This window comes from Typopeltis vanoorti, chromosome 3, assembly GCF_054136105.1.
Source record: "Typopeltis vanoorti isolate ZY-2024b chromosome 3, IOZ_Tvanoo_1.0, whole genome shotgun sequence".
Classification (NCBI taxonomy): domain Eukaryota; kingdom Metazoa; phylum Arthropoda; class Arachnida; order Uropygi; family Thelyphonidae; genus Typopeltis; species Typopeltis vanoorti.
The window spans coordinates 106,521,576-106,540,979 of NC_143551.1; the positions used below are offsets into that span (position 1 = coordinate 106,521,576).

General features: G+C 35.7%; 1 protein-coding gene across 2 annotated transcripts in view; it reads left to right on the forward strand.

The window, feature by feature from the left end:
* The window catches only part of spg (dedicator of cytokinesis spg), an 869,351-nt gene that overhangs the window by 661,990 nt on the left and 187,957 nt on the right, over positions 1-19,404 (forward strand). For both annotated transcript variants that reach the window (XM_090390789.1, XM_090390790.1), the window contains 2 exons: positions 2,167-2,409; positions 12,817-12,906. In XM_090390789.1, the coding sequence (XP_090246915.1) occupies positions 2,167-2,409; positions 12,817-12,906 (333 nt within the window). The remainder of the gene's footprint in view (positions 1-2,166; positions 2,410-12,816; positions 12,907-19,404) is intronic.

Here is a 19,404-nt window from a genome sequence, read left to right on the forward strand (position 1 = left end):
TGTGCACGTGTTCAAAAAAAGACTGAACTTTTTCTATAAAGACTTGATTGCTCATGTTACAACATTTTAAGCACTGTTCCTTCCCTTCAAAGTAGTTCCCCTCTACAATACACCATTCTCAACGTTTCTTCCATTGTTGGAATGCTCCTGGAATGCACTTTCTGTGATGGCACACAGTTCTCTTATCGCATTTTCCTGAATCTCCTCTATGGTTTCTTCTCAAAACTCACGTCTCATCTCCTGCTACGATGTTCTTAAGATAGTTTTCATTACATTTGCATTGATGAGCAGTTCCTGACTGATTTCAACATGGTTCTTTTTCTGATCATCAGTCAACAAACACATCACGAATTTTGCACTGATGCAAAATTCGTGCTGTATTTTTCAATCTGAAGTTTTTCAATCAAAATTTGATGGCAAGAACTTCATCAGCAACTTCTCAGACAGTTAAACGATGATTTCCACGGATCAAAGCATGAACTCTCTCGACATGGTCATCATCTGTTGATGTGGAAGGTTGTCCAGGCCTGGGATTTTCACGGACTGACGTTCTACCCTTTTTAAAACTCTTAAACCACTCATAGCACTACATTCAGCTCAAACAGTCCTCCCCATATCCTTAGTTAAGCAATTGAAATGTCTCTGTATAATTTTTACAGAGACGTGTGTGTGTGTGTTTGGGCAATATTTCACACATATACGTTGTTCTTCAAGCTCTTTCATCGTCACTTTGTCACTAATCCAACAAACAGCTTGTGCATGTGCTCACTTCAGCGGATGTAACTTGATGACTAATGTTCATAGCAAAATTAGGCAAATGGCAATTTGTTATTAAAACCTGCCAGTAGGTACATTCAGCAGCTGCAGCATGCTCTCTATGCTCATTGGCACGCTATTTAAAAAGTTTTTTGTTTTTTTAACACCCCTCATATGTCTTATATATAATGAATTATGTTTCTTGATTTGAGTCACAGCATGAAAGTGATTTGTGAGGTAGCAAGTGCCAACCACCATACAGTGTGTTGGTGGTCATCATTCTCCAACATGCTCAGGGCAGTTACCATGCATGCTAACTATCTTCTCCAGCTTGTTCAGTGTGGATGAAACTGGCCTGTATTGGAATCGCATACCAGCACGCGCGCACACACACACACTGTTATCCACTAATAAGAAAAGCATTCCATCAGGGTTTAAAAGCCACCAGAGAAGTGGAATACCTGGCAAATTTTAAGCAATTCTTGGGCTTATCTACCACTTAGTGACACACTGATCTTTGAAAGCTTAAAAGATATTCTAAGGAACATCTGCCTGGCTGATAAGCAACGTCCTCTAGCAGTGGTTCATATTCAGCTTCTGTCCAGTGGATTGCTATTACAAGAAAATGACCCAGATTCCAAAGCGTTATTGGTGATTAACAAATGTCCCTGACCACCTAAAAATTTAGACATCCTACAGTTTTTATTTCCTGTTGAAATGGTGTTCCTTCCACTAAACATGACTTCATTGATTCCACCAGTGGATCAAAATGTCATTTCAAAATTTAGCTCTATTACGTTTAGCACATTTTGTATTGAATTGGTTGAGGAGACAGATGGTAAAGATGAATAATCGTCAACATAAAAAATACATCTGCAGTCATGACTATGGTTAATCTGGTCTTGTAGACCATGCTTTGGATACAGCTCACAGAATCAATTTAGAAAAGACCATCATGCTCCATCACAGTTAATTTAGAAGAGAAAGACTGTTTTTAGAGTCTGCTGCTGCTCTTAAAAATCAGCCTGATTTAAATATGGTTGCACTGGGAAACACTATTACTTCAAGATCCCAGTTACATCCTTGTCTGATGACAGGTATCCCATAGAGGGTGCCCTACCTAGTTAGGACTCTAGTTTTTCATCCATGGGTTTCAATTAGTTTTGTGCTGCCTTTGTGTGTGTTATAAGTCTCATTTTGTGCTCAGTGACAATGTCTCTAACTGAGATGAAATATTGGAAGCATTAAATACTGTTTTTAATAATTTCCAAGTGCTGTTTAATTCCACTAAACTTTTATCATGAACTCTAATGTAAAGTTTTTTCCTTGCAAAGAATAAAATGTTGGCACTATTTTAGAAATTATATTATATTATGGAAATTTCTGAAATTCATCATATATTATATGCAGAACTTCTACAAGAATGAAATCAACAGGAAGGAGATGTATATTCGTTATATCTATAAACTTTGTGAGCTTCATCTGCCTGCAGAAAATTACACTGAAGCAGCCTTTACCCTCAGACTTCATGCAGACTTGCTGAACTGGTCAAACCGTACTTTAATTTCTGATCATCGTTATAATCAGCAACCAGAATGGCAAAGGAGAGAAGTTTTGTATCACAGAATTGTTGAATATTTTGACAAGGGCAAGGTATGTTATAATAATTTTTCTTGTTATTATTACAGTTTTTACTTCCACATATTTAAGAGCACAACTATATTTTTAATATTATTGACATGAAAAATATAGTGCACTGTATTTTTAATATTTACAGTCATACAGTTCTGCAATATTTGGCCTCAACTATTTTTTTTTTTAATCTTAACTGTTATTCTATCTCCTATAATATTTTTTTCTCTTGACCATTTTCTTACCTCATTACAACTTTCATATAACAACATATCCAGTTTCTCCATTACTACCAACAGCATAATGCAAAGGCATAATGCACCATGCTGAACAGAATTCTTCCTCTTGGTAAATGTTTTTTTGCATCAGTTTACAGTATCACAAATTGCTTGAATAAGTCAGAAAGTCCATATTATATTTTCTTTGCTTATAGTTGGATAAATTGAGAAAAGGTTTATCATAATTATAGGTAGGTCTGATACCAGTATTTCAGTCTCTAACTTAAACATAAAAATATTATTGCTGATATTGCCGTAGTGAATGTTAGTTGTGAGCTATGCTGTTAAGGATATGTGTTACAATTATTTATTAGTTATTTTATATTTCTTGTGTTTAACTTACTCTGGTTTTGTGGTTATGTTATTATATTGCCTGATTTAAGGTTCTTTTGATAAATTTCTACTTTTCTTGGTAGTAGATTGCTCAGAATGGGACTTATAAGTTGACACTACAAAAAATTCTTCTTTGAAGATTGAATTTCAGAATGGATTTTTGCCAGAGGACCTGCTGCAAAAATTTCTACATGTATTCATACAAATGGATATAATAGAACTTTGAACTATGAAGAATGAGATTGGGGTGTAAGAGGAAGTGCAATATGATGGAGCAATGTCTTATATTTCCAGGCCAATACATCCCACTGTACCAACCTGGAAATATAAGACATTTTCCAGGCCAATACAGTGGGATCGATAATAAAGCCAGAAGGAAATATTTGTATATCAGAATTGTTTGTGTTTGTGAGTCAGACTTTAGAGATAAGAAAAAGGATGTTGAAAGGGGTTTGAGGAAATTGTTGTGACATGTGAAGGATAATAGTGTAATCAAGAAAGTGGCTAGTGTTTTGCCTAGGTATTGACAGTAATAAGTTGAGGAGACAGAGGTGCTGAATGTCATGATGATTGAGCTGTGTGAGGTGAAAGCCATGCCATTTTTAAATGCATGGAGTGAATTAGAAAGGTAGCTAAGAGAGGTGAGTTTTATTTGAATGAGTTTGGTGTTGTGCTTTTGGAGTGTTGTTGTTGAGAGGGAGGTTAATGCAAGCGTGGATAATGAAAATGAGAGAGAGAAAGAGAGAGTATGAAAGGCAAGTTATGGAATGTCAAGCAGAGTGTTGATATAAGGTTGGAGAGTGATTGCAGCTGGATAAAGTGAAAGATGAGATTAAATTAGTGGATGAGCAAAGGGAGCAGAAAAATGAGAGCAATTAGAATGGGGTAATGGGTGTTGTGACTTAGTGTAGCATTGAGAGTGGGGACGGATGGTATAGGTGAAATGTCCTCAGACAGAGTGAGGTTATATTTAGGGAGGAGGGGCTAGAGAATAAAATTGAGAAGGAATGGTTGAAAAAGCAATTAACTATTGAGGCAGCATGAGCATAATGAAACAAGTGCCTTATGGATATTAAAATAGATTGTGACATTTTTGCATTAATGTAAAGAGTTTCAGAAATAACAGCAATGAGTTTATGGTATTGATTGACCGCAGTTTATTCAAGGATTATGTTGAATTAGTGTGTTGGATTTGCTGATGTTCTCAGAGAACGTAATTACAAATGAAGCATCACCACTATTACTAATGTAGCAGATAGCTACATTAGTAGTTTTGGAGAATGTTCAAAACTATTAGGAGTGTGATTATGGAAGACCCAAGAGAAAGGAAACAATAGAGCACTGACGTTTATATATGTATAAAGTAATCCTTTAATTTCTGATTATGTTGGAAAGTCAATTTGCTAGTTAGATAATTAAGGATTTGGTTAACAGAAAGTTCAGTTACATGGTGCTATACCAGAAATGAGTTAACATACTATCCATTCAAGAGTTGGTTAATTGAGAGTTTGTTTATTTGAAGATCAGATAATTCAAAAACTATTATTATCTTCACAGACCTCCAGGGAGTTAGGATTGATTGAGAGAAATCACACATCACTCACACTAGCATTGATCTGGTGGCCTAGGTTTCTTGGAGAGGAAGTGGACAGGATCCAGAAGTGAGTGACCAAGATGGCAGTCATTCTACAGAATACTCCTTATGTGATAGGTTGTGAAGGTTTATGAGTTATAAAAACTGTTTGATAGATATGAAGGAGAGGATATGAGTGAAACATAAGTTACTAAGTCAAGGACACATCAAGGGAAGCCACATATCACCCATGCCAGCTGTTATACCTTCTCTTCAACTCATTCACACAAGATGCACTCACCACTTCAACAGGCAAGTTGTTCCACTCATCACTCACTCATTTCTCTGTGAGAGAAAAATCTAGCTCTCACTCCTTGACCACCACACACAAACTCATCTGCCATGGATGCCCCTTGACCTCTCTGCACCTTCCATAATATGAAAATTCTCAACTGTTATCCCATAATACCCTTTCAGAAATTTATCTGCCTCTGTCTGCATTTTACATATACTCACAGTCTATCCTCAAAATCTACATTCACCAATCTCCATGTCATTTTTGTAACATTTCTTTGCAGCTTCATCCTTTTAGAACCCTGAAGACCAAATCTGTGCTTAGTAGTCCAGGTGCAGTCACATCAAGGCCTTGTAAAGAGGTAGAATGGCTTTCTTTCCTTACATTTCAATGTTTTTGCTTTAGCATTACAATTATCCTCTGAAGTTGTATTTTCAGTTTTTTCTATATGATCTTTGAACTTCAACTTACTATCCACCATCAATCCAAGATATAGCCTCAGCAGTTTCTCCAAGTATTTCTCCTGCCAGTATGATACACTGTTTGAAATCTTATCACATCAAAATGCATAACTTTCACTTAATAACATTAAATGGACAGCCATTACTGAAACTTTGGGCAAATGATAATTTGCCCACAGTTTCAGCCTATTCAAATCATTTTGTAAGTGCTTCATTCCAGTAGCATCCCTGATTGTACTGTTTGCCTATTTTTGCACTGTTGGCAAACAATTAAACACTGCCTGTTTCCCAGTATTTTTAATGTATAGATTGAAGAACAGTTGTCCAAAGGCTATTCCATGGAGAACACCACAAGTTACCTTAAATCTGGCAGATTCATATCCCTTATCCATATCCAGTGAACCTTAGTGAAGTCCAAGTGTATTATAGCATATCCATTCCATTTATCCAACTTAGCCATAACATTATAACATATAAGCAAATTACTCAGACCTGATCTCCATTTAGTAAACCCTTGCTATTCTTTGCAAAGTATAGCTTGTTTGTCAACCCATTTCTGTGATTGTACTAACTTTTCTAATATCTTCACTACCATTCCAGAGATATTGATAGATCAGATTGTTATGCACATCAGTTTGAGAACCACCCCTGTGCAATGGTACTATCCTTTCCATTCCTTTGGATCTTTCCGTAGTTAAGATTCAGATTGTCCAACTAGGTCAAGGGCTTAACCCGTTCAGCTGAACATTTCTTTAGCATACATCTTCATATCCCATCTGTTCCTATTCCTGAATTTTTGTGCAGGCTATATAACAGCTCTAGAACCTCCTTTGCATGTACCTCTCTGCTCTCCTCACTTTCTTCTACAGTGCAGTGGTAGCAGTGTGGTCCATGTTGTGTATACAGTTTGATAGATCTTAGCAAAGTGAGCGCTCATTATTTGAACAATTGCACCTACTTCAGCACAAGCTTACCATTTACATTCATTAGTCATTCTTTCATTTCTTCTTTTACTTGCTTCATAATGATAATATTCTTTTGGGTTGCCTTTAGCTTGCATTAGATACATTTAAATTTCAATGAAGTAAAACCATTTTGTAGCAAGATGCATTGGATTGTGCTCAATTCTTGTTGGAGAGCTTTGGAATTGGAGCAGATAATATGTGCTCTGTTGAGCAAAGATTTGATGACGATGATGCTTATTTTTTTAGATGAATAATGTGCTGAATCTTGTTTTATGTAGCAGCCTATAAAGGTAGGTAGACTCAGTTCTTCTGAGTCTGACAGATGCCAAACACATTATCAACATATTGAGCCAAAAAAGTAAAGGTGAGGTTGTATTGAAGAGAATAGGGATTTCTCAAGATGCTCTAAGTAGAAATTGACAAGTGCAGATGACAAGGGGCTTCCCATAGCGGTTTCTTCAATCTGTTTGTACAACTGTTTCCCACAGATGAAATAGCTTGAGTGCATGGCAAAGTCAGACAGTTCAGCTATTTCTGGAGGGAACTCCTCTGATAAAAAATTAGTAGCAATAACTAATTTTATAAAACATTAGACAGTGCCTAATTAGGATCAGATCTTTTGTCCATTGCAATTTTAATTGTTTTATGTATTGTTGGGTGTAAATCATAATGTTTTTGTATCTGAAGATGCTGGTTTGAAATCCAGTGAAATATAGGCTATTCTATAAACATTCTTTTATAACTTAGTTTGTGTGTGTGTTGTAATAAGTGTTAAAATAAGTTATCAAAATGAATTTAGTTTTCTGTCTCACTTTATTCGTATCATCATCATATCATCTGTAAATTCATGTTTTTGTAAACCATAAAATAAATTAATTAATTAAATTAAAAAACTTTAAAATAATTTAATGATTCATAAAATATCAGAATTACATCTTTTTTTTTTTTACTTGACACTTTTGCATTTCAGGTTAAGATTGAATATATTCTTAAATCATGAATCTTCCTTATTTTCCTTATATATATATATTAGGATAACCGGGTTATTTAATAAACTTGGTTATTTTAACTCCTAATTCCAAGTATGCAAACAATTAAGTTTGCGCCTGAAACAAAGTTCAAGTCTAAAGATGATATAACACCAGGATAACTCATTGTAAAGGTGGGTAAAGCTCTGATCACTATTCTTAGTATTTTCCCATAATGTAAAGCACATCTCACTAGAAGATGTATACTGCAATGCATTATGGGTGGGATCACTACCCATTTATGGTCTAGCTACTCACTGAGGAGACCTAAAAAAAGGTTGAAACCGGTCTGGGTAGTGACCCCACCCATAATGCATTGCAGTATACATCTTCTAGTGAGGTGTGCTTTACATTATGGGAAAATACTAAGAATAGTGATCAGAGCTTTACCCACCTTTACAATGAGTTGCCCTGGTGTTGTATCATCTTTAGACTTGAACTTTGTTTCAGGTGCAAACTTAATTACTTAAATTAAGGGGATATTAAATCCCACATAGTTTTAAAACCGAATAAGAAACTCAAAGATTGGAATCAGAGACTTTCTTGGTGAATATAGTAAACTATAAAGTATCGGCGACACTAGCATTAATTTAAGTAATGTTTTCATTGCCAAAATGAAGCTTATTAGCTCTTTATACTTAAGTAACTTAATGGTTGCACCTGTTTGGAAAACTCGTTCGCAGAGCATATAAGTTCTTTTCGCTATACACTTCGGTATTAGGTCTAGCTACTCACTGATGAAGCCTCAAAAAAGGCTGAAACCGGTCTGGGTAGTGACCTCGTTCCATAATGTAATAACAGCATACATTTCCTAGGAAATGTGTTTCTACATTATGGAAAATACCTAAGAATAGCGATCTGAACTTCCCCCACCTTTGCAACGAGTCGTCCAGTATTGTACTACGTACTAGGATCACTTGCATTGGCTAACGCTAGTGTCACCGATACTTTATAGTTTACTATATTCGACAAGAAACTCTCTGATTCCAATCTTTGAGTTTCTTATTCAATTTTAAAACTATGTGGGATTTAATATCCCCTTAATTTAAGTAATGTTTTCATTGCCGAAATGAAGCTTATTAGCTCTTTATACTTAAGTAACTTAATGGTTGCACCTGTTTGGATAACTCGTTCACAGAGTATATAAGTTCTTTTCGCTATACACTTCAGTATTAGGTCTAGCTACTCACTGATGAAGCCTCAAAAAAGGCTGAAACCGGTCTAGGTAGTGACCTCCCTCCATAATGTAATAACAGCATACATTTCCTAGGAAATGTGTTTTTACATTATGGAAAATACCTAAGAATAGCGATCTGAACTTCCCCCACCTTTGCAACGAGTCGTCCGGTATTGTACTACGTACTAGGATTACTTGCATTGGCTAACGCTAGTGTCGCCGATACTTTATAGTTTACTATATTCGACAAGAAACTCTCTGATTCCAATCTTTGAGTTTCTTATTCGGTTTTAAAACTATGTGGGATTTAATATCCCCTTAATTTAAGTAATGTTTTCATTGCTGAAATGAAGCTTATTAGCTCTTTATACTTAAGCAAACTTAATTGTTTGCATACTTGTTGGGATTAGGAGTTAAAATAACCAAGTTTATTAAATAACTTGGTTATCCTAATATACAATATCCCCAAGGTAAAAAATTTATTACATATATATATATATATATATATATATTCCTTATTTATACAATAATAATGAACCACTTGAAATATATCGATCGTTTTCCCGAAAGTTATGAGGATGATATAAATCTTGGGATATGATGATTGTTATGAGAATATAAAGAAAAATCTAATTGTGTGAAGATCCTAGGATATGAGAATTATAAAAATATTGTTATTATTAGTAGTAGTATCCTGAGACCCCACAGAGTCAAAAACTCATTGCAGAAGGTTCCTATGTCATACGCACAGCTCATCATACCATGCCTTAAATATATTTTCTCTGCAGACATCACACTCTCAGACAGTGAATTCCAATCATTCCCCACTTTTCATGCAAAAAAAAACCTACTTCTCACTCCTTTATTCACATCCTCCTTATAGTTTCTAGGGGTGATCTCTTGTTCTCCCCTGATCTCCCACCATTTTATAAAAAACCTCTTCAACATTGATCCTGTAACAACCCCTTACCATCTTGTACATATCTATCATATCACCTCTCTTCCTCCTATCAGCTAGACTCTAAAAATTGTATCTGCTCAACCTCTCTTCATACTCAACATTTCTGAGAACAGAAATGACCTTAGTCAATCAACTCCACACTCTTTCCATATCTCTTCACCTTTTTAAAACTAGAAGACCAAATTTGTACAATTTTTCCATATGTGGCCTAATCAAGGCCATATACAATGGAACCAGAATCTCCTTACTTCTCTAAGTCAGTGTCCTCTGAATCATTGCCAGAATTTGCTGTGTAGTCCTCACAATTTTGACAATGTGTCATCCATCACCCCAGCATTTCTTATTTCCTCCATCTGAAACAATCCTTATACCATTTTCTCCAGTCAGTGTCATCCTACCATAATCGTGTTTTTTTTTCTACTAGTTTTTTATTTTATTTATTTATTTATTTTTTTTTTGGCTTCATTAGCTAACTGCACCTTTGCTACCCTTACCAACCAAGTCACCTTCCTTGCCTGTTCTTTGTACTACTTCTCATAGAACTGATTATTACCAAGTATCTTATGTTCCTTCATAGTCTTCTTCCTCTCTATTGCATGTTTAATCTCTTCATTCATCCATTTTACACATACCTTATTTAATCTTCTGACCCTTGGAATACATTTAGACATTGCTTCTACTAGATAGTCTTTGAATAGCACCCAAGCAGCACTGATTTCCTTTCCACCCACCTCCTCTTTCCATGCTGTGGCTGCAAGCTGTCTCTTGAGCTTCTCATAATCAACAGCCTCGTGGTTCCACATATATCCTTTCCTCACAGAAGGCCTCACATGGCTGGCAAGCATCCAGGTAATCACTTCATCGTCACTCTCACCAACTGGAGGGAGATCTGACACCCCATTTATAATAACATCCTCTGATGAAGCGATCAAATCCCTTGATCCTCGTGTACCCTCTGTTAGGTACTGTCTGAGATAGTTATCCCTCAAAAACTCAAGAAATTCATTTTCTTTACTTCTAGTTACTATCTCATTATCCAAATCTATATTGCCATAATTAAAATCGTCCTTTTCCTATTTACACACTCACTTCTTTCTCTTATTTAGTCTTTCCACATAAGTATCCACAACATCTTCCCACACATACATACTACACTCCTGGCACCATACCAAACTTGAAAAATTCATGCCATTCATTTTATTTGTTTTTTGCACTGACCTATGCAATGATCTGCCTTTCACCACTGTATTGTACCAGAGCACTAACAAGAAGCAATGAATCTAAAGTACTACTGCCTAAGAAATTTAATTTAATCAGACACTGTGTTCCATACAAAAAAAAATTCACACAACACTCAATCTAAAATTTGCAAAATATCATCAGATGATAAATAGAAAATTTAACTTATCTTGCCACAGCCCACATGATGACCAATGCTTAATGCTTGCCACTTAATGGCCGTTTTGTTTTAATTTTATTTTAATCTTCAGATTATCTTCAACAACACATACTCAAATTCCATGGGTTAGTTTGCTTATTTTCTTTTTTATCATATTTTGAAAATTTTCATTTGTATCTAACTTATTTATCGCAGCTTGATGTGGTGATGGTGTAATGTCTGAAGTGGAATTCTGGGTGGAAAGCAGGTCAACTGTATGTGTCTGTTTCTGTGGTGGATGGGGAGTCATGACATAAAATCTGAATTCTTCAATTTTTTTCAGGGACTCAGTTCCAACCAAGTCAAGAAACAATTGAAGTTGAGGTGAGCAAAATAATAAAAGAGAAGAAACATCTGAATCTGTTAATATGTTGTCCTTAGTGGTCAATTTTACGCCAAGCAAATGAGCTCTTTAGAGAATGTTGCTTTTCTTCATCCAAAAGCGATTGGCAGTATCTCCAGAATCCTTATTAAAAAATAAAAAAATAGAATAGTGGTTCCTAAAGTATGTGGCACAGCACCCTGTAACCATGCAGTTTTTAGAACACAAATACTTATTAAGTATTTTGAATCTGAAGTAGTGTCAAGAATTGAAAAAGTTTGTTTGGGGATATCTGTATTAGAGAAATTCCTTCTGGTCATTCTCTATTTTATAGTGATTTTAGGAATTATAAAGTTTGGTTCTCATCATCAAACTTTAAAGTATTCTAGAGGAATGATATCAGAATAGTATCACCTGGTACTATTCTGATTTTCAAAACGAAGAGATTTGCTCTGAAATTGAAAACAAAGGACTGATAGCTAGGGCCATATTTCTGCACAAGGATCTAACTTGGAGTCCTGAAAAATTAAGGTCAATTTAAGAGCCCCAAACAATGAGGGGAGGCCCCACAGCACTTTTGCTCCTTGGGTCGTGCCTGCCTCAAGAAAAGTGTAAGTACGGTCCTGCTGACAGCCATAAGGCAAATCTTCATACATGATATACTAATGATATGCATATCATGTATAATTTTCATCACCAAGTATAAGGCCACCACTTTAATTAGAAGCCTAAAGTTGCTTGAAAAGACCATGTCTGGTCTAAACTTTACAGAGTTTCTGGATTATCTTAACCTTTGCATGAAAACAGACTTCACTAGATAAAAAAAAAAAAAATGTCAACTGTGACTGCAAGTATCCAGCCTGTTCCTTGAGCATGTCAGAGGTGGGGGGGGGGGAATGGAAAACAGATTTTAAAGATCAAAAGAGGAGCAGAACATCTTAGCAGAAGCTTACTAAAACATAAAATGGAAAGTCTTTATGCTGGGAAGGTGACAGCAAAGAAAATTTCAAAAGGAACACAATTACATTATATCCATTAGTGCTGTGATCCTTTTCTTTAAAACACGTACTTTCTGTTAATTATTGTGGCCTTGGTCCAGAAGATACTCCAAAATTGACCATTACTGAAAATCCATTAGTCAAGAAAATAATGAAAAGAGCATTGTACAAAAATTAATTCTGATACCTCTACAGAAACAAATGATTATATCTGTTTCCACAGAGGGATCCAAAATACATATACCAAGTATCCTGGACAGAGTCTAATTGGGATGTCTTGATATTTAACCCATGGAGGAAGATATGGACTGATCATCCAAACATCCCCCAAAAAAGGACGAAATTCAAGAGGTTAAAAAAAAAAAAAAAAAAAAAAAAAAGGCAAGCAAGCTGTCACAGGGTATTGTATAAGCTTTAATTGAAAATCTGTTATAATTGTCACAGTGAAATCCATTGAAATATAAATTCAGCCTTCAAATTCTCTTTATTCGAATATTGAAATATTCAAATAAAGAATATTTCCTTTAATATCTGTGAAATTTCCTGTTATTTTATGCCATGTTCATAATCTCTAGTTAATAAAATACATTTTATTTCAGTGTTGGGAAGAAGGAATACCTCTCTGCAAAGAATTAGCTGAGCTTTATGAAAAAAAATTATTTGATTATGCTAAACTAAGTAATATATTGGTAAGCAATTTTTTTTATAAATCAGAGTGATATTCACTAATATTTTAATGTAACAGTGCATTTATATGTCTTTCAGATTTTAATGGTGTAAGTGCTTAAGATGCATAAGTTTTAAATTGACTGTTGATGATATTCACCATACTTCGGATCAAGGTCACTTGTTGTCACAGTGTTGCAAAATGGACATATTAAGATAATAATTTTCAGCAAATACTTAGGAAAATATAAATAACTTGAGTCATTTTATATTGAACCCTTAATAAAGGCAAATAATTTCCCAGTGAAGTAATAAGTAAAAGAGTTTTAAGTGTTACTTGTGGCATAGATAAACCTTCTTGTGTCTGTGAGTTCATATAGTCTAATTATTCTCTTTTCTTTTCTGTCCCCCTAAAAATTAAAGATACCAAGAAATTATATACTTGGTTTAATCCTTTATCCAAGTGTAAGCAAACAAAGTTTGCACCTGAAGTATTTTCAGGGCTGGGGCAACTCGTGGTAAAGGTAGCATGACTTCACATCACTTGCCTTAGTATCCCATAATGCAAAGCACATCTCTTTGCAGACATGTATAATGCTATGCATTATGGGAAGAGTCACTACCCAGACCGGTTTCGACCTTGATTGAGGTCTCGTCAGTGGGAGCCAGACCCAGATGTGATACCAAGGTTGTTATAATGCAGAAGTCATATTTTCACATACAAGTTGCTTTTGGCAACTCGTATGTAAAAATTCCTGCTCACTCACCATCATGTCACACCTTATTATTATAATCATCTGGATTAGAGATAGATAGTTGTTGAAAGTTTTTTTTTGTCTGATGAGAAAATTTTCTGTCCCCTTTAAGCCATTTTGTGTACTGTTGAAATATATGCTCTGAACTTCAACTACTCAAACAAGAAAATCAGTTGTATACCATTACAGAATATTTTAGGGATGCGGGGGAGTTATATATAAAAGTAGCTGAACAGAAGTTCTAATGAGAAGGATCATCATCGTTGTCATTTTCTGATATACACTCATGGTACATGCAGGATACCATGCTAGTACTACATAATTATGTTTACTGTATTACGAGATTCTTCTTTTTATTATCATGATCAGATCTCCATGGAGTCAAAAGATCCATTGTAGGAGGCTCCATTCTCACGTGCACATCTCATCATACCTTTGACTTAAATGCATTCACTGTCTCTGCACTTACTACATGTTCAATGTGTTCCAATCAACCACCAATCTCCATGAAAAAAAATCTACTTCTCTCCCCCTCCCCACACCTTCCTTATACAGCTTCCAGGGATTGTTCTTCCCTTGTCTCTAGACATTCTATGAAAAATCTCATCCACATTAATCTGGTAATTACCCCTTACCAATTTATACGAGATTCTTCTTTTTATTATCATGATCAGATCTCCATGGAGTCAAAAGATCCATTGTAGGAGGCTCCATTCTCACGTGCACATCTCATCATACCTTTGACTTAAATGCATTCACTGTCTCTGCACTTACTACATGTTCAATGTGTTCCAATCAACCACCAATCTCCATGAAAAAAAATCTACTTCTCTCCCCCTCCCCACACCTTCCTTATACAGCTTCCAGGGATTGTTCTTCCCTTGTCTCTAGACATTCTATGAAAAATCTCATCCACATTAATCTGGTAATTACCCCTTACCAATTTATGTCTTAGTCATGTCACTCCTCTTTTAATCCACTGGGCTCTGCAGTTTGCATTCTCATCTATCCCCATACTCCACATTGCAGAGACCAGAAACCGACATAGTCAATTGTTTCTGAACCCTCTCCAACAACTCATCATCCTTTTGAAAACCAGATGACCAAATCGCCTGGTTTTCAAAAATCTCCTCCACCTCCTCTAAAACATCCCCATCAATCCTATACTCTGCATCTCATCTTTCCTTCCCAAATTTTAAAACCATATACTTTGCTACATTGAACTGACATATCCACACACTCGCCAATTCAGACAATCTGTAACCAATGGTATATCACAATTTAAGCCCCTTCCAATATCATTTACTTACAAATTAAACAATAATAATTGCCCCCAAAATAGATTCCTGTGGCAACAGTACTAGTTACTTTCCTCTTCTGGATATTACTTCTCATATGCAACCTGCTGATACCTATCAGACAACCAGTCAGTCCCCAATTCAGTGCACTAATCTACTGTCCAATCCCATCTGTTCCAGTTTAACTACTAGTTTGTCATGTAGTTAAACCTAAGTAAAAAAAAAAAAAGACATTTGTATACATGTTATGTCTATCGAATGACTTTGCAAAATCTAAATATACTATTGTATGTGCACCTCCCTTGTACAATGTATTTGTTACCTTGTTATAAGTAAGCAGATTGCTAAAACACAATCATCCTTTAGCAAACCCATGTTGTCCATTAAAGAGAATTCTGCTGCTGTCAGCCACATTTTTAATTCTTGTCCTCACTAGCTTCTCCAACACCTTGCCAGGGTGTTAAGCCCAAACAAGTAGATTGGCCTATAATTCAAAGCCTTATAAAACAGAACAATTTTGCCCTCTTTCCACTCTTTTGGCACTTGGGCCAGTCTCATGAGCCACTCATGTTAAATGGTAAGTTAAAGCTGTTATTACTTCTGGGAACATTTCCTCAAGACATGATGATTCACCATCAAGTCTCATGGCCTTGTTAACATCAAGGTTATTCAATTTCTCACATACCTCCTGCTCACTCACCATCAGTGGTTCCTCCTTGATTCCCACTGTTTTCAAGTTCTGCATTATTTTACAATCACAAGAATGGAATACTTTAATGAACTGCTTATTTAACACCTATACTACTGTATTTACTTGAATATAACTCACCCTTGTATATATCTCGCACCCCTGATTTTACTTTACAAGAAACGAAATTAAAAGTTTTGCATATACTTTGTACACCAAAAAAGTTTAAAACTTTAAGAAATAGATAGTGAATGTTGTTATGGAAGTTTCACATATTTTGGAATTCAGTTGAAGAGAATCAGCATTTCAACTCAACAATCATTGGCTTGCTTTTATTGTTGAGTTGTGCGATCTTTTTAATGAAAGTGAACCAGGATTGGATCACAAGATTTATAAAGAGGAAAAGTATTTCCTTTCATCGAAGGACATCCCTTTGCCAAAGAAAGGATAAAGTGATCGATTTTCATCGCTATGTAATTGAACTTAGGAAGAACAATAACTGTATGTTATCACAAATAGCCAATGGCATTCAAACATCCCTCAATTTGGACATGCCTCGCCAAACAACAATTACAGAAAAAAGATGAAAAAAGTGTGGTAATGCACACAACTGGAAATGAAAAAAACAACAAAACAGCAATGCATCATCATACTTGAAATTACTGCAGATGGAAGAAATTTGCCTCCATACGTAATATTCAAAAGTCAAACAATGCCAAACAAGAAAAAGGATGGATGGACACTACAATTGTTCAAGATTGGATTTGAACAGTTTGGACAAACATCCAGGGGCCTTATTTTGACACTCGGCTTTCCTCATGAGGGATAGTTTATGCAGACACTTATGATCTGAAATAGCAAAACAATTTTCAGATGAGAAGATTGATGGTGGCCATTATTCCTGGTGGTCTTACACCTTGTCTACAGCTCTTGGATGTATTACTCAACAAACCATTCGAGGACTACGTATGAAAATTCTACATGGTGTGTATGGCAGCTGGTGGTTATGCTCTGACTCTGACAGGGAAGATTAAGAGACCATTATGAGAACTGTTTTGCAACTGGATTTTTAGAACTAGGGACATGATTTCAACAGAAATAATTGCCAATAGTTTTCTAAAAACCAGCAACTCTAATGCCCTGAATAGGAGTGAAGATGCTATTTGAGCAGATAACCTTGACAGTACACACGAGGAAACTGCTCTCGAAAATGGAAATAGCGAAAGCGAATAGGAGATTCTTGATAAGTTATACCCATTTTCAGTTTTTTTAAATCATAGTGGTCTTATGATTCTAAAATGATAAAAGGACAAGCAATAATGAACAGTTTATTTTAATTTAATTACAGAAACATTGTTGCTAAAGATTAAAATATATCGCGTGACGAAGGGAGTGGCTGATCGTGTAAATAACATTGATAATTAAAACTTAAATACATTCATTTTATAAATAACATGAGCAATTATAAAATATAATGACATCAATGTAATTTTCTCCTGTAAAACTTTAGTTTCCGAAAATCCCCGCATGTATCTCGCACAATGATTTTTTAACTTTAATTTTGGTAAAAAACGTGAGTTATATTCAAGTAAATATCCTCTTCAGTGTTCATCCTTCTCCCATTATCACTGACTAACATCATCCTCCCATTGTGATTCTTTCTTCATTCTATTGACCACATATCAAAAAAAACTCCTTAGAATTTCTTTTAGCCTCATTTGCTGACTGCTGCTCAGATTGCACTTTCGCTATCCTTACTAAGCAAGTCATCTTCTTTGCTTGCTCTTTGTACTCTTTATGTAACTAATTATTGCTAGTCGTCTTGTGCTGCCTCCATAATGCTTTTTTCTTCAAGATTGTATGCTTCACTCATGTTAGGGGCTTAATGCAGTGAAACAGCACTAAGAAAGGATTAAAAATGTTATCTAATTCTTCCAATATTTCATATCATTCACTGAGACATTGACAGGGATTTTGCAATATGAGACATAACACACACACACATGCACACAAAGGCAACACAAAACTAATTGAAACATGGATGAAAGATGAATCCTAACTAGGTGGGGGCACCTTCTGGGGGCACCTGTTGGTAGCCCAGGATGTAAACTGGGGTCTCAAAGTATTAGTGTTTCCCATATTTTGCGGAGTTTTATGCAGTTGTATTTATTTTGATTAGGTTGATTTTTGAGAGTAGCTGCAGATTCCAAAAATAGTCTTTCTCTTTTAAATTTACTATGATGTAGCATGGTGGTCTTTTCTAGTTGATTCTAGGAACTGTATCTAAAGCATGGTCTGCAAGGACCAATTGACCATAGTCATGATTGTAGATGGATTTTTTGTGTGTGTGTGTGTGTGTGTGTGTGTGTGTTCATCCAAGTGGATTAACTGATCTTTCTGTCTGTCCATAGTAGGCCAACTTGCAGGAACCAGGGCACTTTATATACTCCAGGCACACACAGAGAGAGAGAGAGGAGGAAGATGATTTTTAGAAGAACATATGAGGGTAGCAAGCTTTTGGTGGGCTTGCTACCCTCAACATGCAGAGATTGCATTTCTTTAAGATTCTGGCTATTTTTTCTGAGGTGCCTCAGATATATGGAATGACTAAAATCTTTCTAAATTACTAAAAATTTTGGGGGGGGGGATCATTGGTTTTTTTTTTTTTTTTTTTTTTTTTTTTTTTATATATTCTATGGGAATTATAGCCATTAGATTAGGAGTTGGTGTATATGATTAAGTTCTGCTGCAAGAGAGGACTCACTGGAACAAAGGTTATAGGCTCTATTGGTTAGTGTTTTAATGATATCACATTGTTGAGGAAGAAAAAATTACCATTAGGTAGGCATGTTACCAAGTTGTCTAGAAAAGCCAAACTATTATTAGTTTCTTTTTCAGTGGTAAACTAGATTCTGGGGTGAAGACTATTAATGTGTCTGGGCCATTAGGCCAAATAGAGACCACATCATCAACATATCTTAACCTGATAGAAGGTTTGAGAGGGGCAGAGTCAAGAGCATGTTTTTCAAAATATTTCATAAAAAAAAGGCAGGGGGGGGAGGGCAGAACCCATAGAGGTATAGAGGTACTCTTTGTCTGTTTATAAATTTTTTGCTTCCAAGAGAAATATCCTAAATCAATAGCAAAGGAAAAGAGATGAATAATATCAGTAAGAAAAACTTTTTTTATATAAGGTATCATTTAAGGTAATGTTGATGGACAGTGAGGAGATATCAAAGCTAACTAAAATATCTGTATTATTTAATGTTAAATTCTGAGTGGAAGTTTTAAAATAGATAGAGCTTTTTTTATAGGAAGTGGTATGACCAGCTAAGAGAGCTCGCTAACTGTTTTTCTAATTTATAGCATAGGGAATCTGTAGCATCTACTGTAGGTCTCAGGGGGAATTAGGTTTGCATATGCTGGCCAACTGGTTAGTGTATCTGCTCTCCAGCCTAAAGGCTGCGGGTTCGAATCCCGTCGTGGGCATGGATGTTTGTGAGTGTCTGTGGAAATACTAGTGGTGGTGGTCGGCGGTAGATGGTGTTGGTGTAGTTGTTGTCAGTTGGTGGCTTGAGTAGTGGAGGCAGAGTTGTAGAGCAGGTGCCCTCCCTCGATGAGTCCTTGGACTCCCTGGAGGTATCAAATAATAGTAATATCTTCGGTAATCTGCATATCCAGGAAGGATGAAAACTGAAAGATTTGAGGTTTTTTTGTGATTTCAGGAGGCCAGGAAGAAATTTCTTGACCAGACTTTTCAATTTTTTGATCTGAGATTTG